Source organism: Phacochoerus africanus, chromosome 15 (assembly GCF_016906955.1).
Source record: "Phacochoerus africanus isolate WHEZ1 chromosome 15, ROS_Pafr_v1, whole genome shotgun sequence".
NCBI lineage: Eukaryota > Metazoa > Chordata > Mammalia > Artiodactyla > Suidae > Phacochoerus > Phacochoerus africanus.
Window position 1 is genome coordinate 41734310 of NC_062558.1, and position 23450 is coordinate 41757759.

The 23450-nt window shown below is 53.6% G+C and overlaps 1 protein-coding gene across 2 annotated transcripts; it reads left to right on the forward strand.

Moving 5' to 3' along the window:
- The first annotated feature begins 775 nt into the window (after window positions 1-775).
- On the forward strand, window positions 776-23146 carry FOXN4 (forkhead box N4). 2 transcript variants are annotated; one of them, XM_047761684.1, is made up of 10 exons: window positions 776-871; window positions 1704-1792; window positions 15482-15627; window positions 18100-18224; window positions 18322-18432; window positions 18739-18866; window positions 19696-19792; window positions 19948-20155; window positions 20837-21229; window positions 22592-23146. In XM_047761684.1, exons 2-10 carry the CDS (start codon window positions 1707-1709, stop codon window positions 22849-22851), a joined length of 1554 nt encoding a protein of 517 aa, XP_047617640.1. In that variant the 5' UTR covers window positions 776-871; window positions 1704-1706; the 3' UTR covers window positions 22852-23146. The 2 variants fall into 2 exon arrangements, with proteins under 2 accessions (XP_047617640.1, XP_047617639.1); XM_047761683.1 differs by lacking the exon at window positions 776-871 and having other exon boundaries at window positions 1707-1792; window positions 18319-18432.
- The last annotated feature ends 304 nt before the right edge of the window (window positions 23147-23450 follow it).

A 23450-nucleotide genomic window follows, 5' to 3' on the forward strand; every position in this document is an offset into this window, starting at 1 on the left:
GCGGCCCCCAACGGCTCGGCTCCGCTTGCTCGGCTCTGCTGGCCGCGCGGGACCGGGAGTGCAGCAGCCTCCACTACAGCTCCTGGCCAGGATCCGCCGGGCTCGCTCCGGGCCAAATCACTCTCCAGGCGGGACGGGGGGCGGGGGGGGGGGGGAACGCTGAGGGCAGACCCGGGACACCCCCAGGTCGCAGTCCGGCCCCCCGCCCCGCAGAGGCCCCGGCAGGTGGAGGCGCCCGGGGCGAGTGCTCCCTTCTCCGCAGCCCCCTCCCGCCAAGTCCCACGGGCGCAACTTTCTTAAAGAGACAGGTGGCCCTAATCTGCGTCTACCTGGGGCCCCGACTCGGCCTCCTGACCCGTCCCCACTCTGGGGGACAGAAGGGGTTGCAACGGATCTCCGTGCCCACCCAACTCCTTTCCCTCTGAGGAGTGACGAATTGCAAGTTTTAATGCACCCAGCATCCTTTTGCAACTTAATTCTTTTGGCCTAAATCACTCTTCCTCTGTTCCTCAACGCAAGCTCGCGCATGCAATTGAGACCACTGCTGGCAAAGTTTGAAGAAGGGTGTCCCTGCCCCTGCGCCACACCCCACCCGGAGCCCCGGGGCGTGCAAGTCTCGCTGCTGCTGGGAAACGCCCGCTGCAATCCCCTTGACCCTGCCCTGTAACTGACCCTTGGGGAAAAGCCCCCCTACGGCTACTGCGCATGCTCTGTGCTGGACAGCTCCAGAGAGGGAAATTTAAAAACGGTTCGAGCTCCGACGGCGGCCAAATTGCGGAACGCGAGGGGCGAGCGCGAGGGAGCCCCCCTCCGAAACACCCTCCCGCCCCAGGAGCGCCTGCAGCGGCGGCCCGGCGAGAATCGGCTCCAGGTACCCCCTTGCAGGGTCGGCTTTGCGTCCTCCTCCCGGGCAGTGCCTTGCCTTGCATTTCCTGGGGCAGGGGGGAGACCCCAGGGCAGGGGATGAGGCAGCCGCCTCTCTCTGCTCCCCTTTTCTCCTTTCCAGGAATCATTGATGACTTTTGGAGCGGATCTGAGAGTCTAGTGGGTTTCTGTATTTGTTTCAGATTCAGAGTTTGAGAAACTAAGGGAAGATTTCTTCTGGAGGCTATGTGTGTAGCAGGGGTGGTAAGGGTGTGTGGAGTGGGGGGTGGATTGGTTTTCCAGCAAGGGCATGTGGCATTTCTGAAGGCATTTCCAGAGCTGGAGTCCTGAGGGGATTATTCCCTTTGCAAATGGGAACTTGGCTCCCCCAGAGAAACCTACAGGACACATCAAGCTGCCCTTTTGTGTTTGTTTTTTATTTCCAAACTAGTCATAACTGAGCTGCAGTTGGAAATAGTAGGCTTGGAAGGGAATCAGGTTTTTCTGATTTCCATTTCACAAGTACACCTTTTCCAAGATTTGACATTTGGATTCTAGAGCCTTCCTCTGCCCTTCCCCCATGAATTGGAAAGAACCTGGAATTTCATTCCATTTTCTTCATGTGCTCCTAAAATTCTGTAGAATTTCCCTGGGAGAGTGACCGGGGATGCCCAGAAAACCTCTAGTAATTTGTTTTCCCCTTAAAAAAAAAAAAAAAAAAAAAGTACTGTTAGTCGTTTGAGCTCCATCCTTTTGAATTGTGGGAAAACTATGAGTTTTCTGCCCTGTCCATATCGTTGCTGATGGGAGCTTTGTTTTCTGCTTGTCTTTCCTCCAAGGAGATGATAGAAAGTGACATCTCATCCATGATGTCAGGAATTATTCGAAACTCAGGGCAAAGTCACCACCCCTCTTCACAGGAATACAGGTGAGGGCTTCAACAATAATACAGGATATCTTTTTAAATGGTTTAGTGTTCCTGGTTTATGGTTTCTGAAACTGCCCAAGGACTATGCTTACCTTACCTCCTATGATTTTGCAGGTGAGCCAGAAGGTCTTGGTTTCAAAGGTAGTCTCTCTGAGGGTGTGTAGCTTGTGGCGTGGGCAGTGGGACCATTGGAAGCCTGCAGTTTTTTGTCCTAAGAGGTCCTGTCCTGGGTGAGAGATTGGGCATCCGGGTGGATGTGATGATGACAATAGTAGCTATTGCTTCTCCCCCAGTGGTCCTAACAGGGCTCCAGGAAATGCTCTCCAAGAAAGGAGAAAGGGCTTGTCCAAGGTCACCAGCAAAGGGAAGGAGAAGGAAGAGCAAAAAGAAGGATCCCAGCATCTCTCCCTTGAGCCAGTGAAGGCCTGACCTGGTTCCCAGTGCCCCACCCCCAAGGCAAGCACCACGTCCATGGGTTGAGGGGGCACAGCCCAGATTATGGAGTGGGGACAGGACAGGGTCTGGCCTAGGAAGAGCAGGCTGTCACCTCAGATCAGCCCTGTTTACCCAGGGGCTGTCTGGCCTCCCGTGGCCACTGCAGCTCACCAGCAGTGCCTTTGCAGAAGACCACAGCCCCCAATTAGAAGGAGGCTGTTTTGTGGGCCTGAAGGCTGCCTTTGGAGACCCAAATGAGGCCACAAATTCAAATAAATATTTGTTGAGAGACTGCCATGGGCGGGGCTAGCACCCCAGAGGTGGACCAGGCACACACCAGTTTGTGAGTACCTACTGGATGCCCAGCTGGGACGGTAGCTCCGATGAGCTCCCATCAGAGAGGTGAGGAGACAGAGGCTCAGAAAAGCGCAATGGTTTTCTCAGGATCACACAGCCCAAGACCCTGGGCTTCTTTCTTGTGCTGAAAGTGAGAGGGGGCAGCATAAGGCTTAGGAGGAGCTTGTCTCTGGAGTCAGAGTCCCAGCTTCCCTCTGAGCACCTCTCCGAGCCTGTTTCCTAATCCATAAAATGGGGACAGAAATAGTACCCACTGCACAGAGGTGTTACAAAGATAAGTATTTCCACTCTGTCATTTGCCAACTGTATGATCCTAGGCAAATCCTGGAGGTCTAGCCTTTCCTTTTCACATGGATTCAGGGCTGTTTTCTGGTGTTAAACAGCATGAACAGAAGGTAGCATATCAAAATAATAATGATAACGATAATAGTAATAGCTGGTGGTTTCTTAACTCTTTAGTGCCTGCCTGCCCTGGCCACGACCACCCTCATGAGAATTGCACTCTTGGGGTTCCCGTCGTGGCGCAGTGGTTAACGAATCCGACTAGGAACCATGAGGTTGCAGGTTTGGTCCCTGCCCTTGCTCAGTGGGTTAACGATCCAGCGTTGCCGTGAGCTGTGGTGTAGGTTGCAGACATGGCTCGGATCCTGAGTTGCTGTGGCTCTGGTGTAGGCCGGTGGCTACAGCTCCGATTAGACCCCTAGCCTGGGAACCTCCATATGCTGCGGGAGCGGCCCAAGAAATAGCTAAAAAAAAAAAAAGAGAGAGAGAGAATTATACTCTTGCACCCATTTGGCAGATGAGGAAACCAAGGCTCAGCCAGGTTGACTTAAAAGAAGATGTAGCTAGTTATAGGGACAGTGGGGACTCAAACCCCAGGCTGTCCCACCCAGAGGGGACCATGGCCTCCACCACTGGTAAAGAGCACAGGTGCTGGAACAGAGTAAGTTACTTCACCATCTCCCAGCTGTGTGACCCTGGCCAAGCCAACGCCCATCTCTGTACCTCAGTTTCTTCATCTGAGAAATGGAGCCATGAGAGAGCCCAATTTGCAGGTCTTGGGAGGACTGTGTGTTTCCATTTAGCAAAGGTGTTCAGCCAGGCCTGGGGTGGAGTGCATTCTCAAGGAAGGGAGTTTTTCTGATTATGCAGCGACCACCCCCCACCCCTTCCAACTGCTCCCATTTTTTTCCCCAAATAATAGCCTGGGAGAAGTTTATGGGCTTCTCATTCCCCCATCCCACATCTCCAGAGAATAGCTCCGAGGACCACTCAGGCTGCCCGCTTCCAGCCCCCACGCAGCCAGCCGCCTGCCCCTCCATCCCCAGGGGCTGAGTCCGGCCGTTAACTTTCAATGGCTGTGTGTGGGGAGGGTGGGGGTGGAGGGGGGGCAGCAGCTGGAGGCGGCTGCCCTGTCCCCAGGGAGCTGTCGGGAGTCAGTGGCCGGGCCTAGAGAGCAAATTGGCAGAAAGCATTCCAGCCCGCCTGGGGCCCAGGGATGGGGACAGCCCTGACCTCCTGGGCAATGGCTAACAGCTCATGTTCGATGTGGGTGAGCCCGTTTCCCCTTGGCTCAAAAATAACAGGGAATCTACTCTTAGAGTTGCTGGGAAATAATGACAGTTAATGAGCACTTACTGTGTGCCAAGCCCCGGCTAACTCTTTATTCTAGAAGTCCGATCCCACACACTCCTTTTACAGATTGAAAAACAGAGGCCCAGAGAGGCCAGAGGAGGCAGGCAGCTGGCCCCTTGGACCCTCAGCCTCTCCCAGGGCCATGCTGCTCAGAGCCCTGTGAGTAAATCCTTACAGAGCCCTCTGCAGGGTGTTTATTCCCTGAACCCTCCATCCTTCCTCTAAGAAAGGAGGTGACTATGGATAAAACCCTTTCCCTCTCTGGACAGTGGTTTTCTTGTTGGCGAACCGCAGTGCCGGGATCATGGCAGATACTAAAAGTGCATTGGATGGATGGATAGATGGAGGGATGGGTAGAGGGATGGGTGGAGGGAGGGATGGATGGATAAAGGGATGGATGGAGGGATGGGTAGATGGATGGATGGATAAATGTCACATGAGACATAGCACATCCATAGAAAATCAGGGGAGTTTCATGCTCAAGCGATGACAAAATCCTGTCCTGTGGATCAGGGCAAGCAGCCACCACCTGCCTTTCCTCTTAAGCCTCCTGCTATGCTGAGTGTGGGGATGGTTTAACCCCCATTCCAGACTGACTCCACTCATCCGTTGTATCCTCCCTGGATGGGGGGGGCTCCATCTGGCAGGGGCAGTGACCATCCCAATATCTTTACAAGCCTGCACACTTCAGAAGAGCTCTTCAAGCTCCCTGCAGCAAAGAAAGAGAGGGGGCTGTCCTGGGGGGCAGGCCTCCTTCCGATCTGGTGTTGTCACCCCCAGAAACATGCACACCGCACACGCACACACACCAAGTCTCGAGCCAAATTCTAGGAAAGATTCTTTTCCCAATTCCTAATCAGATCATTTCACCTTGAGCTCACTCTTGGTGCAGCTGGGCATTTCCGAGCTTGCTAAATAGTATCTGATTTTCTTTTTCCTATCAACGGTTACAAAAGAGATTACCAAAGGTATGTTAGCTAAATAAACAACTCCACAAAAGGCTTAATCCCTTTTCGGTCAGGTTGGATGGGAAGCAAGAACAGTCTGTAGTGATGTCACAATTTGTTACCACATTTCAAGAAGGCAGGTAAAACCTCCTAGTTATAACCCTAGTGGATGTGCCTCTGCCCTGCCAGAATGATGATCCGACACCCCGCTCTCCACAGAGGCAGTATTTTCTGGGCTGACCCCTCCCAGTGACCATGAAAGGCCAGAGGAGAGAAGAAAGAAACAGGTTTGAGTACCTGCTGGGCACTGGACCCTGTCTTACAGGTTATCTGATTTTATCCCCACAGCTGCCATCTGTGGTGGGAATTATTCTCATTTTTTACAGATGGGAAAACCGAGGCACAGAAACACAAAGTGACTTGCCCAAGGTTCAGACGACTGCAAAGGGGTTGAGATGGGATTTGAACCCTAAGCAGATGTCCCTTCCAGTGCACAATTGCTTTATCAACTCTGAGACCCCCCAAGACGGGGAATAAAGGGTTAAATGTGAGCTCTGGACTCAGAAGGCAGGGGTAGATAAGAGAGTACAATGAATAAATGATCTCAGGAGCCTATGCCATGCGTAGATACTAACGGCACTAGTCATTGCAGAGGGCGGAAAGACTGGGAGATGCCAGACTGTTTTGCGAGGGCTTCCTGGCAGAGGTGGTGTCTGAGCTGGGAAGGAAATGGTGAGATTGGGGAATGCAAGGTGTGTTGGAGCTGAACTGGACAGTACTGGGGTGGGAAGGGATCCCTCTTCCCTTTCCTACTCCAGCAGGTGTGGAATAGATGCCCACAAGGGTGCCAGACCCTTTGCTGGGTGCTTAACAAAATAGCCTCTCTGTCCTTGCCCTCCTAGAGTGGAAAGATCAGAAATAAGTGTAAATGAATACCTCATGGCAAAATGCTAAACATTCTGCAGACACACATGAAGGACCACCAGGGGTGGAGGTGGCCAGGGAGAGTCTCTCAGTGGAGGGGACTTTTAGGCTAAGGATGAAGCACGAGGAAGAGCCAGCTGTGAATTAGTGCCTGGAACAGCTTTCCAGGCAGAGGGAACAGCATATGCAAAGAGAAAATAGAAGGTTTGAGGACCAGATCATGGCAAGGAGCGTCACTTTTCCTACATTGGATTTTAAGGACAGTGATGAGTTCTGATGTTCCATTAGAAAGGTTACTCTGACTGCTGGGTCTGAAATCCATTCATTGCACAAACACTTGCCTAGCACACGAACCAAACACATTATACCATGCCCTTCAGTGGCTGACCTACCCTGGACCAGGAGGCAGGCCCTGTTATTCCCTGTATTCTGCACATGAGAAAACTGAGTTTCAAAGGCCTTGAGTCACCTACACAAGACCCCCATTAGGACTGGGGCCAGGACTGGAATCCAGGTCTCCCTGGGTTCATCGGTCCAGTGCCTGTCCTCCCGGCTCACCTTCTATCCCTCCATGGGATCAATTAACATGGCTGATCATTTCAGGATATGGTTAATTAATGTTTTCAGCTTGGTCCCCTGGCCAGTGCAGAATGGCAGCCATGGACTCCAGTCTGCTTCGCTTTGCCCAGGGCTGCCTCATGGTTCCCTGACCAATGACCCTGTCACCATGGAGTCACTTTGCAGCCTGATCGATCCTTCTAAAAATGACATGATGATGGTCATCATGACCTCTTGCCCAGGGCTTGATTTATTTCAGCCAAACTGGCAAAGGACCCAAGTGAAGAATCTCTAGGATAGGTCGTTTAAATCCCAGCTCCACTGCTGACACCCTTTGTGGCTGCGGGGTTGTCACTTCCCCTCTCTGGGCCGTCGCCATCCCATCTGTGAAATGGGTATGATAAGCAGCCTCCCACAGGCTGGCAGGAGATAAGAGGTGTGCAGACCCAAGGGGGCTGGCAGGAAGGTAGGCGTGCCATGGGCAGCGTCCCCTCCTCTGCATCCCTAAATCAATTAGAAAGTTCTCTTCTTGGATGGAGGGAGTTTTGTCTGCCTGCCTGCCAGAACAGGGCCTGGCAAGTAGGAGTTCAGGAAATAGCTGTGGAGTGAAGCAGATGCTTCCCGAGTGTTGGATACTCTGCAGGCGGCCCTCCCCACAGAACCCGCTTCATGCTGATTCCATACTCTTTACAGGATGTGGACACTCATATGAGCTGCTACCATGCAGTGCACACCCCACCTGGACTGTCTCATCCAGTCCTTACAACCCCCTGGGAGGTGGGTACAGGCATTAGCACTCCCATTTTACAGATGAGCAAACTGAGGCTCAGAGAGGTAGATGACTACAGGCAAACCTCATAGCTACTAAGGGGCAGAGTGGGTTTCAAAGCCAGGCCCGGTCTACACTCCGGAGAGCCTACACTCATAACCAGCTACACTGAAATGCTACAAAAAGAGAAACACCAGAACTCTGGGCCCAGGCTTTCCAGCTGAGATGGGCCCAGAATGTTGCACTGTGGAGGGCCCAGGCCTTCTGGTATACCCAGAGCCTTCAGAGCAAGACTCATGAGGGCACAGGGGCAACACATGTAAAGTGAAAAGCACATAGCCAGCCCTTGAAAAGTGGCAGTCCCATTATTGCACCCATAACAGAGTGTTATTCTGATGTCGATTTTCCCAGGGTACCACCTTGCTCCTAACCAGGCTCTGACCCCCTCAAACTGGGACCATACCCTTCAGCATCCCACTTCCCAGCAGAGGTGGGCTGCCTCTGCATGGAGATAGGAGGGGCCCAACCCCCTTGCCTTCCAGATGGGGAAACTGAGGCCTGGGGAGGATTAGGTGGGAGGTGCTGGGGCAGATACCTGGGGCCCCTGCCAGGAAGCTGCTGAGGTGAGTTCCTCTGGCTTGGCCTCACCTTTCCTATCTGTGAAAGGGGGTGATGATGCCCCTGGGTAGGGGGTGTAGGTATAAGGAAATGATGGATGTGGCCGAGCTTTGAACAGATGCGCCCACCGTTCCCCCTGGGTGGGGAGCTGGGAGTGAACTCTTCTATTCAGGAGGGGACTCTGGAATGCTACCTAGGTCTTTTTTTTTTTTTTTTTTTTGCCCCCAAAGCTCTCCATTCACTAGTGAGGGTTCCCTGATGGTGACAAATCCCCCCACTTGGTTTGAGAAGGCTGTATTGTCAGGGGTCTCCTCTGGAACCCCTGGACTAATAGTTAAACTTGCCTTTTCAGTGGAAAACTAGATGCTTCATTTGATCTAATGCTTATAAGAACTCTTGTCATATTCTTGACAGTCCCCTTAGGGGAGGTGCTCTTACTATTCCCATTTTATACACGGGGAAATGGAGGCCCAGGACAGGTGACAGTCACACAGCCAGGGAGCGTTCATGCTCAGGCCCACCTGCCTTGGGTTCACACCTGCTGCCAATCAGGGTGCGACTCTGCCTTCCCGGAGCCCTAGAGCCATCACTGCTTTTAGATAGGGCACTGGAGCCTGGAGAGGGAAAGGGCCTTGCCCAAGATGATAGAACTTTGGAAATGCAACCAGGGACTTACCTGCAGGCTGCTCCCCTGAGGTACAGGGCCTTTGTATCAAAACAGACTTTGGGGGTTGCTTAGGCTCATCTTTTATCCAACAGACGCCTGACAGGTCATCCCTTGGCTCCTACTTGAATGCTCCCAGGATGGCAAGCTCACTACTTCATAAGTCACCTCAGTACATAGCTTCCAATGTTATAGAGCACTTCCTCCTAATTTCCTGGCTGGGAGGGGGGTTGGAGGTGAAGGACTGTCCTTATAACAAAATCTAATAAAACTCCAACATCCATGAAATCAGCTCCTTAACTGCCCAAAAATTCAAATCAAATGTCCAGTTGTTTTAAGGCAAGGTAGAAACACCACAGATTGTTCCATCAAGATCAAAGAACGTTTCAGAATGCTGCTGCCTAGTAGAACGCTTTGTGATGGTGGAAATGTCCCACGTCTGCACTGTCCACTGTGGCAGCCATTGGCCACCAAACACTTAAATGTAGCTGGCATGACAAAGAAATTATCATTTTATTTAATTTTAATGAGTTTAAATTTATTTATTTGTCTTTTTAGGGCCGTGCCCACGGCATATGGAGGTTCCCAGGCTAGGGGTCTAATCGGAGCTGTAGACACCAGCCTATGCCAGAGCCACAGCAATACAGGATCCGAGCCGCATCTGTGACCTACACCACAGCTCACAGCAACGCCGGATCCTTAACCCACTGATCGAGGCCAGGGATCGAACCTGCAACCTCGTGGTTCCTAGTCAGATTCATTTCTGCTGCACCACAATGGGAACTCCTTTTTTTTTTTTTTTTTTAATGAATTTAAATTTAAATAGCCATGCATGGCTTCCTACTGGATAGCACAGTCCCCAGATTTTCTAGAATTTGCAGAGCACATATTTCGACCGTTTCACAGAGCACATTTTCAACACACACATACTGTCATCAACCCAGTCTCTGGCTGGGGGATCCTAGACAGGCCCACTTCTCCCTGGCCTCAGTCTCCCCATCTGGAAAATGGGAAGGTAGGAATGCTATCATTCCTACCTGATCCGGCTTTCGTGAGGGTGACACAAGATCAATCATGTCACCCACTTCCGTTCAGGGCAGGGGGCACCCCAGGGGCTCGCTCACTCCAAACTGTGGTCACAGGCTGTAATAAAATTCAATTTTATTTAACTATAAAATCAAATAAAACTAAGCTGTGCCATTCATCCCTACCTGGGCCCCAGGGGATGTGGAGATAGGGCATCTGAACAGCTGGATCTGTTTGCTCATTGGTCCAATCCATGAGTACTTATTGAGCACCTACTGTATGCCTGACACTGTGATGGGCCCTGAGGGTAAGGGCTCCTCCCTTAGGGGCTGCAAGTTTCTTCCTTTAGCATCAGGCTCTCCTGGGGCCGCCTATGCCCGGCAGTGAACTCAGCCCCTGTCCTACTGCCTCCTTGCCAGATGTGGGTGACCCGAGATCTGGGAGTGCAGCCCCTGCCCTCCCTGGGGACATCAGCTGGGTTCAGGATGCTCCCTGGGGCTCAGGTAGGGGGATGCAGACAGGTCCTGAGAAGAAGGAAAGGCATCCTTTGTGAAAGAATAGAATGTATGCAGGTGCGGAGGAAGGCACAGTGGAGGTGCCTTGAAGGGAGGGCCCATCATGCTAGGCCCGTGTCAGAGCATGGCATCAACTGAGCTGGCTGAAGGGTGAGGTGGGCATGTGGGAATTACCTGGGCAGGGAGAGCATGTGTTAATTGCTTTCATCCCCTGAAAGCCTGACTCAGTGGCTTTGGCAGCACTGGTGGGGACACAGGAACGATGGGTGTGTGAGCATGTGGGATAGAGAGGGGTCTGCAGGAGATGGGCAGGCCCCACATCAAAGAGAAGGGACAAAAGGAGAGGAGGGACGTTTACTAAGAGCCTCTTGTGAGTGCTCTGCTGCTGTCACTCTGCAGAGGAGGAAACTGGGGCTCATGAAGGATTGGAAGCACATCTGATGTCACCAGACAGGAAGACGGGGGCCAGGACTTCAGCACAGGGCCCCATAGACACAATGACAGAGAGAGACAGAGACATGGACAAGGAGAGAGTGGGAGAGTCAGAAAAGAGGCACAGAGGTGAGATAGGACTTGCCAGGGGTGGGGGTGCAGAGGGAGCAGATGGAACGAGCTGGGTCTTTGGAGTTTCATTCTTGTGGGTTCCTCTGGAGGTGACCCCAGGTGGGCAGGCAACAGTGACATGGTGACTTGGGTTAGGAGGGGCTGGCTCTTCTCCTCACCAAGAGACCCAGAGAGAGAGAGCAGGAGAGGTTTTGGGAGACCCCAGCGTGACAGGGCTGGGTTTTGCCTCATCCTTTGCATTGCAAATGTCCCATCATTTTCCAGCAGAAGTAAAACCAACTCAGGAGGCTGACACAGCATCTCTCTCTCACACTCTCTCTCTCTCTCACACACACACACACATTCCAGGGAGTAATCCCAAATCCTTGCTTCATCCCCACTCCAGCACACCAGTCCTGGGTGGGGTACCAGATATTGTTACTCTTATTATCATTTCATGCCCATTTTATAGATGTGGAAACTGAGGCTGAGGATTAAGTGCCCTTCTGAGGGTCTATTGCTTGGAAGCCACAGTGGTTCCTGAACAAGAAGTCTTCCTCTTATCATAGCTGCCAAGAATCCCGGGTTTATGCCACTTAAAATGAAGCCCTAGGAGAAGACAGGAATAGGGCGCTTGGGGGCACCTTGAATGAAGAGACTCTAGGCACTGGAGAGGGAGAGGTTTCGGGGCCTCCACATGCCACCGTGGAGATAGGGCTGTGCTCTGTGCCTCTTTGCAGGGGGCAAAGGAGGGCAGAAGAGAAAAGAACAGAGATGGTCCAGACCCCGGGCCAGGCAGTGGGGATGGGACATTCTTACTTACGCCCTAGAGCGTCACCTGGTTTCTGTGACACAGTGAAGAGGTGCCTGGGTGCCAGAGACCCTGTGAGGCAGCGGGACATGAACCAGGCTTTGGGCCCACAGACTCCACCAGAGGGCTCCCGGGCATCCAACAGTCATCTCGGGAGACCAGCTGGGCCACTGGCCAGGCAGGTGGAGGCAGACACTGTGGCCTAGGCAGGAGGGAGGAGCAGAGCGCCCCTGGGATGCCTGAGGCAGCGGGGGGAGTAGGATCAGGGCCTGGCTGCCCACCCCCAGAATGGGCATCCAACCCCTGAAAAGGCAGAACTGGGACCAGGCCTGTGCTAGAAGTTGAACACACTGGCTCACTTGATCCCTGTAACAACCCAGGGCGATGCATGGTCTGTTACTCTCCCATTTTCCAGATAAGAAAATAGAGGCTCAGGGACTTGAAGTGACTTGTTGGAGGTCACACTGGCAGAGGTCACAAGGCTTGAACCCAGATCCGTCCAGTCAAAGCCTGAGTTGTGCCCATGCCCCTGTCACACACCCTCAGGGCTGCCCTCCCCCAGAGCTTAGGGAGGCACTAAAATACAGCTTATTGGGCCCCAGAGCCCAAGGGTAGGACTCCAGGGTCTGGGCTTGGCCTTGGACTCTGCATTTGAACCGGCACCTGGGTGAGGGCGGTTCACACAGTCCCAGGTGAGAGACCTGGATTCAGGGTGGGGCCCCCTAACCCCACTCTGGCAAAGGACATCCAGCTCCAGTCCTCTGCCTGTGGTGCCGCAGGAACAACCCAAGACTGGAGCAGACAGGCCTGTGTTCGAGTCCTGGTCACAATTCTGCTTTCACAGATCTGGCCTCAGCTTCCCCATCTGTTGCCTGTTCCCTGTTCCTGCCCTAAAGCTGTTGCCAAGAGTCAAGGTGGCAGAGGGCAGATAAAAGTGCTGGCTATGACAGTCACTGTCACACAGTTCTCCAAGTTGGTGGCCTGGGGTCAGCCTGGCAGGCATTTAAGTGGCACCACTGTGTGCAGGGACATGGGGTGATGTGGGGTGATGTGGGGCTCAGGGCCAACCCTCAGGGAGCAGGGAGGCAGGTCCAGGGCAGAGGGATGGCAGGGCAGGACCCTCTGGCCCAGGGAGCAGTCAGGATGCAGAGGGCATCCTCGTGCCTGGGGGGTGGGTGGCAAAGACCTCCTGGAGGAGGAGGCATTCCTGGCTGGAAAGGAGCCCTCACAGGAGCCAGCAGGCCCTGCCCTGGTCTTTTCCTGGACTCTGACCTTGGCAGCAAACTGCCTCCTTTCTCTTGGTCTCAGTCTCCCCATGGGTGGAATCCCCATGAAAATGAGGGCCGGATCAGGGGAGGTCTGAGGGGACTTTGACATTAAGAGGCCAGGAGACAGAATTTGAAGTGCGCTTCTGGGAATAAGCAGTTTGGATGGAGCAGGGGAAGTGCTAGCAGGGCTTTCTTGAAGTGGAGGTGAGGTCATGCTGGGGCTGGGGGCGGTGGTACCAGGAGCAGGACAGACCCCAGGCTACTGCTGGGGGCAGGGGTTCTGCTGTAAAAGAAGGGGGGAAGGGGAAGCCCCCTGGGGCTCACAGACAGCAGGAAAAAGAAAAGAAGGATCAGAAGAGCACCATTAACTCAGCCCCTACTACGAGTACTGCTGCGAGTACAGCTGTGTGCTAAGCAGTTCCCTTACGTGATTCTCACTCTTGGGGTGGGGGTGGGGGTGGGGGGTGGGGGAAACAGGCTGAGAGCATGTGCATCCTCAGGGCCTCAGTTTCTCCATCTATAAAAGGGGGATAGCATGGAACCCAGGGTCTGGCCTAGGAGAAGCGATCAGTAAACAGAAGCTGCTAGTGGCAGCTGCTGCCCATCTGTGCCCCCAGAGCCCACAGGATTGACATACCTCCAGTCCCCTGCAGACCTGACTGTCATCATTAACATGAATGCTGATATTAATGACAGCAAAGTCAGACACGGTTCCAGGTCTTTTCATGGACTAATACACTGAATCCTCACCAGATTGTAGGCTATTATTACTTAGCCCCATTTTACAGATCAAAAACTGCGGCTCAGAGAGGTTAAGTCAGTGGCCCAAGGGCACACAGGTAAGTGAAGTCAGGATTAGAACCCAGAGACCAAGCTCTTAGCCAACACATATACTGCCTTATCAGGGTCACCTGCCACCAGAGATCCTGTTCCATGGTGATACCCAGAAACCTGGCGTGTTAACAAGAACCCCCCCGCCGCCAATTCAGGGGGCTCTGGTGGGGCCCCTGCCTTGAGAAACCTGCCAGCAGGGCCTCATCTCCACTCTTCCCTGTGGCCCCAGGGCTAGGCAGAGTGACAGGGGTACTGGGGAGCCACAGCAGGTTACTGAGCAGGAGTGGGGATTACACCACGGGATGCTGGGAGGCTGGCTGGCCGTGGGGTGAGGAGGGCTGGGTTGGGGCCAGCCAGGCTCCCCCAACAGCAGGCAGCACACCAGGCCCTGCCCCTCGACCTCACCCCATGGTCTCCACGGGCCTGAGGGGACAGATGGCATCGCCCAGGCCTGGCCTGTCACTCATCCAGATGAGTTATGAGCAGGTCGAATGGGCAGCAGCCGGGGGTGGGAGTGGGGGCTGTAAAAACAATTGCAGGGAGACCCTAGGACAATGGGAGCCACGTGCCATGGGGGCAACAGTCGTTTGTCACACAATGGGCCGCCAGGGGACAGCAGCCGGGCCAACTGCTGCCACTGACACGGGCCAGGCTGAGTTTTCAAATCGTTTCCAGGCCCTGTTTTCCTATGAGGCAGCCAATCGCCAGGGCAGCCGTGCGGTCACCTGATGCCAGCTTGGTGGGCTGAGGGCCCAGGCCCGGTGACAACCAAGCAGCGGGTGCCATGGCAACGCTAATTGTGGCCCTAAAACACTAGGAAGGGGAGAGCGGGGGAGATGGGGAGGAGGGGGAGGAGAGACAGAAAGAGAAAGAGAGAACACGGGCTTGAGGCAGCCACGCAGATGGCAGGAGGGGTGGAGGCTGTGTCTCCCTGAGACCCCAGGACACCTATTTTTGAAACTTGGAGTTTAGAATTTGGATGGTGGGCCTCTGGGCAACAAACCAGAAAGCGCCTGGCCTGTGGGGCGGTGGGTCTGACTTGGGCTCCTGGCCAGTTTGCTGCACATTATAACACAGACAGCATCCTACTGTGAGGCCCGGGACCCTCCAGGGGTGGGGCAGGCGAGCATGACTTCAAGGGTGCTGGGGAGCTATGGTTGCCCCAAATTGGGGTACCTGCCTGGTAGCCTCAACGGCAGGCTTTTTCCATAGAAAGCAATGCTCATGAATTGGCTGGGGCAGGGGGGATGGTGGGCGTGGGTCCTAACTGGAACCTTCAGGGGGCTGCATGGGGTCATGGTGAAGTGTTCAGGCACCGGGCCCCACTGCTAGGGCTCCAGCTCCCTCACTTCCTATACTGTGTGGCCTTGAGTGAGTTGACTCAGTGCTCTGAGCCTCAATTTCCCCATCTGCAAAATAGGAATAATAATAATAATAATACCTGCCTCATCAGGTGACTGCGAGTGTCAATGGGTTAATACCTGTAAAGGACTTGATTTGATTCAGTGCCTGGCACATAGTAAGTGCTCAACAAACACGAGTGTGGATTATTTGGGGGTAGGGTCTGAGTCAGATGGAAGTGGGTAAAGGAAGGGAGGATTTGAAGATATGTGATCTGGCTGCCAAAGAGGGAACCCCTGGGGATGGGCAGATTGGAGGGTTAGGATGGTTTGGGGGAGGTGATGAGAGGCTAAAGGGAGTGATTCTAGAGGTAGAGGAGCCCCCACCACCCCCAGAGTTGGCCTGAGCTCCCCGCCCCGCCCGAGCTCCTGCCCCTCCCTGCAGGCTTCTGGCCACCACTGGTGATGACGACCTTCCTGGGGACCTGCAGTCGCTGTCGTGGCTCACGGCTGTGGATGTGCCACGGCTACAGCAGATGGCGAGTGGCCGCGTGGACCTGGGCGGCCCCAGTGCACCCCACGCACACCCAGGTAGGCTCAGGGGCAAGGTGGGTGGCGCGAGGGTGGTCCCAAGGAGGGGCAATGCCCAGCACTGCCATCCACTGCTGTGGGGCTGTGGCCAGGTCACTCTTCTCTCCTTCCCTGGGTTTCTGCCTCTGTAAAATGGCACTACGTCTACCTTCCCCAGAGGGACGTGCTTTGTTCATTTGCTCATCGCTGTGCCAGATCCTGGGTGAGCTAAAGTTTCAATGAAGAATAGAGACAGACCGTCCCTTACCCCCGTGCATCTCAAACACCCAGAGCAGGCGGCAAACTACAGTCTCCAGAACCAAATGCAGCCTGGGGCCTGTTTTTGTACAGACTTCATGTGAAGAAGGTTTTGACATTTTTCAAGTGTTATTAAAAAAAAAAAAAAAGTAGGAGTTCCCATCGTAGCTCAGTGGTTAACGAATCCGACTAGGAACCATGAGGTTTTGGGTTCGATCCCTGGCCTTGCTCAGTGGGTTAAGGATCCAGCATTGCTGTGAGCTGTGGTGTAGGTCGCAGATGCGGCTTGGATCCCGCGTTGCTGTGGCTCTGGCGTAGGCGGGCAGCTGCAGCTCCGATTCAACTCCTAGCCTGGGAACCTCCATATGCCATGGGTGCAGCCCTAGAAAAAAAAAAAAAAAAAAGAAAAAAAAAGAAAAAAGTAGACAGATCACCGGGGTTGGCAAAGCCTGAAATATTTGTTTTCTGAGCCTTTACAGACACTGACTTCCTTTACCTCTTCAAAGTAAACAAGTACTTTGGGAGAGGTAATTTAGGAGTTTGGGATTAACATATACACACTACTGTATATAAAACAGATAAACAGTAAGGACCTACTGTATAGCACAGGGAAGTCTACTCAATGTCCTGTAATAACCCACAATGGAAAAGAATCTGAAAAAGAATATATATATATATGTGCCAGGCCCTGGGTGAGGGTATATTCTATCTATATGCATATATAGAATATATGCATATATAGAATACATATACTATATATATAGAATACATATATATACACACATATATTCTATATATATACATACATATAGAATCACTGATTCTCTTTGTTGTATACCTGAAACTAGCACAACACTGTAAATTAACTATACTTCAATTTATTTATTTATTTAATTTAGTTTGGCCACAGCCATGGCCTGTGGAAGTTCTAGGGCTAGGGATCAAACCATAGCTGCGACCTGAGCACACAGCACTGACAGCACTGGATCCTGAGCCTGTGGTGCCACCAAGGGAACTCTTAACTATACTTCAATTTAAAAATGCTTGTAAAATGATTGGGGAAAAAAAAAGGACTTTGACTTCAAAGAGAGTACTGAGTACAGGGGCTGGCACACAGTAGGTGCTCACTAAATGGCAGCTAGTTGCAGTCATGGCAAGTGGATGAAACATTTAGGGACACGGAAGGTGATGAAGAAAAGCAATCAACAGAAACAATCGCCCTGTACATTAAAAGTGTGCAGAACTGAAAAATTAATGTCTCAGAGTGTTTCTTTCATTGGATGAATTGTTCTTGGCCAAAACATCAGTAGCCGATGTCAGCGAACTTTTTCTGTGAAGGGCCAGTATCTATTTGAAATGGTCTCTGTTAAAACTATTCAGCTTTGTCACTGCAGGGCAAAGCCAGCCATACCCAATATGTTAAATGAATGGGTGCAGTTATGTGCCAATAAAACTTTATTTACAAAAACATCCTATGGGCTGATGTGACCTGGTAGCGAATGGTGTGTCAATACTGATCAAGAACTCTGAGGGAACAGCTGTGTGATTTTGGGGGCGTGCCCTCCCTCTGAACCTCTTTTCTCATCTGCAATGAAAAGATAATAGAACTGCCCTCCTGGGATGTTGTGAGGACTCAATGCAGACAGTACCTTGCACACAGTAGGTGTTTGGTAGATGATAACCATGAAATAAGGAAGCTCCTTCTTTCATGGCATCACTGCACAACTCCTTTGTGCCTGTCACTATGCCAGGCATTTGGAGCACTAAGTCATATAAAATGTGGTCCCAGCTCTCAGGGAGTCGAGGGAGTCGACAGAGGACAAAGCAGACAGACCAAGGAACAAAGGATGAGCTCAGGTGGCAGCCAGAAGTGAGAAGACCTGACAGCCCGGGGGCAAGAGCCTCAGTACATCAGCTTTGCTAGAGCAGAAGTGGCTACTTAAAATCAGGCTGGGGCAGTGAGACTCTGCGATAGATTAGCAATGTCTGTCATAGGCCCAGCACAGGACAAGAGGAGGGCATCTGCTCTTCCTAAGCTAATCCTTGGCAGAGGAGCAGGTAGGAACCCGCTCTTCACCACTATACCTAGAGAAGTAATTTGCCAGGAACCTACTATGCGCCAGGCCCCAAGGGCGGCAGGTGGCTCCATTCTCTGGAGGTGCCCGGGGCCTGAGCTGTCCCTGCCCACAGCCTCTGTTCCCCCAGCCCAGGCATCTCTGTGTTTCCTTCTGGCAGGTGCCTTGACCAGGGCAGCTGACCTGCACGTGGGAGCCACCCCAGGTCCCCTGCTCCACAGCCCGGCCGCCATGGCCCACCAAGGCATGCTAGGTCTGGGTCCCATGACCAACCATGGAGCCAGCGTAAGTGCCACCACTTGGCTTGGGGAGTGAGAAAACATGTCCTGCAGGGCTGGAGTCCCCCTTGACCCTCTATCTCCTTCTCTCCTGGACCCAGCAGATGAGCCAGTTCCCTATCGGGGGCCAGCCCTCATCCAGCCTGCAGGACCCGCCACAGCTATACTCTCCCGCCTCCCATCCACAGTTCCCGCTGCCCCCGGGCGTCCAGCAGGTACCGGGGGCTTGGAGAAGCCCTGGACTCAGAGGCAGACGCTCCTGGCTTGGGCTGGTCAGGGACTGCTCTGAGCCTCATTTACCCACCTGGAACATGGGATTAACATTCCCCACTGTGCCCACGTCATGGGGTTGTGTTCACTGGGTTCCCCCCACACCCTACAGTGGGCAGACACAAGACTGTCTGCTGGGGTTGTCAACCCTGCATCTGGCTCTTCGAGACAGAGTTGGGGTGGGGTCATTTTGAGTGACTCACGCTCTCTCTCTCTCTCTGCCTCCCTTCCCTGACCCTGCCTATGAGAAGTGCTCTCCTGTGGGCCTATATGGCCCCCCATTTGGGGCGCGGACACCCTACCCCCAGTCCCGAATGGCTGTGCATGCATCCCAGGAACTGCACCCCAAACACTACCCCAAGCCCATCTATTCCTACAGGTGAGGTCTGGAGGGGCCGGGACTGTGGGGGACTCGAGGGGCTGTCTGTAGGGCACCTCAGACAGTTGGATGTGGGGACCTAGGCTTCTGGGGAGGGGGGAACCCCTGGGTGGGACCCATTCTTAGGAAGGACTGTCATGTGGTCAGTCAACTCCCAGAGTTGAGAACCCACTCCAGACGCTGAGCCCAGCACTCCAGTCTGTCACTCACAAGCTGTGTGGCCTTAGGGAAGTGGCTTGGCCTCTGTGAGCTCCAGTTCCCTATGAGGTAAAGTCATCAAAATAATACTATTGTGTACCTCACAAGATTTGAGGGGAGGGGTAAGCAGCCTAGTTAAAAGTTTAAAGGCCCGGGAGTTCCTGTCATGGCACAGCAAAAATGAATCCAACTAGGAACCATGAGGTTGCGGGTTCAACCCCTGGCCTTGCTCAGTGGGTTAAGGATCCAGCATTGTCGTGAGCTGTGGTGTAGGTCACAGACGCGGCTTGGATCTCACGTTGCTGTGGCTGTGGCGTAAGCTGGCAGCTGTAGCTCCAATTGGACCTCAAGCCTGGGAATGACCATATGCCACGGGTGTGGCCCTAAAAGAAAAAAAAAAGTCTAAAGGCCCATTCATTATGGGGGATAAAAATTTTCTCAAATGGGTATCAATGGCTGAGCTCAGGGTCAAGAAGGGCAGGTGCTGAGAAAGAAGGAGGGCTATGAAAAGATATTGCAAGCTGACACTGTGAGTGTGTAGGGCTGGTACCAAGGGGGTGAAGCAGGGACAACTTCCTGGCAGAGGGGACCTTGGGCTTTATACCTGGCCTGCCCCACACTTTGTGTGCAGCTGTCTGATCGCCATGGCCTTGAAGAACAGCAAGACAGGCAGCCTGCCCGTGAGCGAGATCTACAGCTTCATGAAGGAGCACTTCCCCTACTTCAAGGTGAGGGGCCCTGGCCCGGGATGGGGTATGGGCGTGGCTCTGGCCTCTCCCTGGCACTGCCAGAACCCAGGACTGAGTTTGAGATCCCCCTGGAAAGAGGGGCTTCAGGGGGACATCCCTGAGGGCGTCTCCCGTGTGACCGTTTCTCCCCGCAGACGGCTCCCGACGGCTGGAAGAACTCGGTGCGGCACAACCTGTCTCTGAACAAGTGCTTTGAGAAGGTGGAGAACAAGATGAGCGGGTCTTCGCGCAAGGGCTGCCTGTGGGCCCTGAACTTGGCCCGCATCGACAAGATGGAGGAAGAGATGCACAAGTGGAAGAGGAAGGACCTGGCTGCCATCCACAGGAGCATGGCCAACCCTGGTGAGGCCCGGGTGCCCCTACACACACACACACACACACACACACACCCCGCTGCCTGTGCCCTGCCCATCCCACAACAAGCTCAGCCACCTCAGCAGGGATGCGGACTCCTAAATACCACGCCCCCTTCTCCCCTGTGAAATATACCTCTCCTCCCCACTCCTTCCTGGTGGCTGGTCAATTGAAGGGTCTGGTCAGAAACACATGAAAAGCTTTTGAATCTCACCAACAACCCCAGTTTCTCACACAGCAATGCCAAACACAACAACCATGGGAAAACACTGCTTCCCTAGCTTTCTTTCCACATCGGTACAGAGTCCCAAAATAATAAAACACTAACACCCAGTGTGGGCTAGGATGTGGTGAAACTGGCATTGTCATTGTACAGTTGGTAGGAACATAAATTGTGAAAACTTTTCCAGGGCAAAGTAATATATCAAAACCCTGCACACTTCGTCTCCCAGTTTGATCTGCTAATTCTACTTCTGGCAGCGTATGCTAAAGAAATCAAAGATGTGAGCCAAAGGTTTATGAACCAAGTTTTCCATCATGAAGTGCAATGTCCAAGAGGCTTGCTAAAATCACATGGGTGTTAACCCTGGGATTTGCATCCAGGCCTGGGCTGAGGCCTGGGGACTCTAGGGGGGTTTCTGATGAGTGAGCTCTCCCACTTGCCTGCAGAGGAGCTGGACAAGCTGATCTCAGACCGGCCAGAAAGCTGCCGACGCCCTGGCAAGCCAGGGGAGCCGGACGCCCCCATGCTGACCCACGCCACCACGGTGGCCATGGCCCACAGCTGCCTGGCCGTCTCGCAGCTCCCGCCCCAGCCACTGATGACCCTGTCCCTGCAGTCGGTGCCCCTGCACCACCAGGTCCAGCCCCAGGCACATCTTGCCCCAGACTCCCCTGCCCCGGCCCAGACCCCGCCCCTGCATGCCCTGCCGGATCTGAGCCCCAGCCCCCTCCCCCACCCGGCCCTGGGAAGAGCCCCCGGGGACTTCATCAACATCAGCACTGACCTGAACACCGAGGTGGATGCCCTGGACCCCAGCATCATGGACTTCGCTCTGCAGGGTGAGGCGGGAAGAATGGGTGATGGGAACAGAAGGGGGGGGGGGTAGCCAGGTGGGGGGGTGGGCAGAAAGAAAGAGGAGGGCAGAGGAGAGGGGGCCATCTGCATTCACCCCACATCTCATTCCCTCAACAAACACTTCCCAACTACCTAATCATAGCAAATCACAAGCATTTAGTGAGCGCTTACTGTCTACCAGGCCTTGTGCCAAGCCCTTCACAGACATCATCCCGTTTGGGCCTGTGACAGCCTTGGGAGGCCACAGCCCTTCTGCATCCCCATTGTGCCAATGAGAAAAGCAAGGCCAAGAGAAGTAAGGTCACTGGCCTGAGGTGGCCCGGCTAGGAAGTCACAGAGCCAGGATTTCAACCCAGGCCTCTCTGACCCCAAACTTCCAACCAGGAACTGCTCCAACTTGCATGGGCCAACCTCATGCCAGGTTGGCACATGCCAGCCTCTTACCGGCCAAATGGTCGTCCTCAAAACACAGGGAAGGAGTGAAGGAATGAACGAATGAACACAGGAAGTTCAGGCTTCAATGAAGGCTCAGGGTCTGTCCATTCGCTAACATGGTGCACCTACTATGTGTAACCCCAGAAATCCTCAGCCCTCAAGGAGCTGCGTGTATAGCAAGGGAAATGCACAAGTTAGCAGGTTTCTTAGTTATAGCTGTGAAATTGGTATATTTGAACTTCCCTGCCTTTCCCCCTGGATTATTGTACAATTAAAATGTGCTGAGGATGGAGTTCCCATTGTGGCTCAGCGGAAACAAATCTGACTAGCACCCATGAGGACTCAGGTTCGACCCCTGGCCTCACTCAGTGGGTTGGGGATCCAGCATTGCCATGAGCTGTGGTATAGGTCATAGATGCAGCTCGGATCCCATGTTGCTGTGGCTGTGGTGTAGGCTAGCAGCTAGAGTTCTGATTTGACCCCCTAGCCCGGGAACCTCCATGTGCCATGGGTGTGGCCCTAAAAAGACCAAAAAATAAAAATAAAAAAATAAAAAATGTTGAGGAAAGCTAAATTGTGGTCTTGTCCCCTGTCTTTGACCATGATGGGACTGCTTAATGAGGGCAGAGGGCTTCCCACGCGTCCCCTTGTTTAAGCCTTGCAGTCCTAGGAGGTGGTTTCTCTGATCATCTCATTTCGTCCAAGGAGCCTGAGACTCGGAGACGGGAGTGATGTTCTCAAGGATGCCCCGTGGGGAGGGAATGCCTGGGGCTGGGACTCTGGCTCCTCCACGCTGTCCTGCAGTGGCTTGAAACCCCACATTTAATCTTTGCCTCTTCCCTAAGGCCGTATTCAGACTCCGATCTGTTTGACGTGAAGCCAGCTCACCCAAATGCTCTTGTCTTTGAAAGGGAATCTTTGGGAGGAGATGAAGGATGAGGGCTTCAGCCTGGACACCCTGGGGGCCTTCGGAGACTCTCCACTTGGCTGTGAGCTGGGCGCCTCGGGCCTGACCCCCATCTCTGGCGGCAGCGACCAGTCCTTCCCCGACCTGCAGGTGACTGGGCTCTACGCCACGTACTCGACCCCGGACAATGTGGCCACGTCAGCTGCCACCTCCTCCTCTCAGTACCTGAGTGCCCCAGGGAACAAGCCCATAGCCCTGCTGTGAGCTGACGGCCTCCCTGGCTCCAGAATCTGGACCAGGAGGGATGCTCGCTGGGCTGGGCGTTCCCCGAGGAAAGGCCCCTCACCTTCCCACAGGCCTCCGAAACTTCGATGGAGCAGCTGGCTGATAGGGATGCAGGTCCTCCCTCATCTCCATGGGAAGCTGCTGGGGCCTCCCCAAGTCAGAAGGAGAGAGGAGAGTGGACACGCACCCCCGCCTCCCCCACTTTCTGATGCTCCTCCAAGGCCTGAGATGCGGAGAACAAGCTTCTTCCTGCCTGCTTTCCCACTGGCTCCCACAGCAACCTACAGCTCACTTGGGGATGCAGGGTTATGCCACGGAAATGGCCCAGCAGGAAGGCTTTTAATTTATTCTTCTGGGATGAAACACCTGCTTCAGCCTCCAGCGGTCAAGCCCCGAGCCTGAGTGGAGCTGGCAGATGGTCGAACCTCCCTTGGACCAGAACAGGTTGAACGCTGAAATGGACACCTGCCCCACTGGCCTCCGGGCCCCCTCCTCCTGATAGTCTGTTAGGGTTTCATAGAGCAAATCCCTGGGCGGGCCGGGCACTGTGACCCTGCGTACATTTATTTCTATTTATT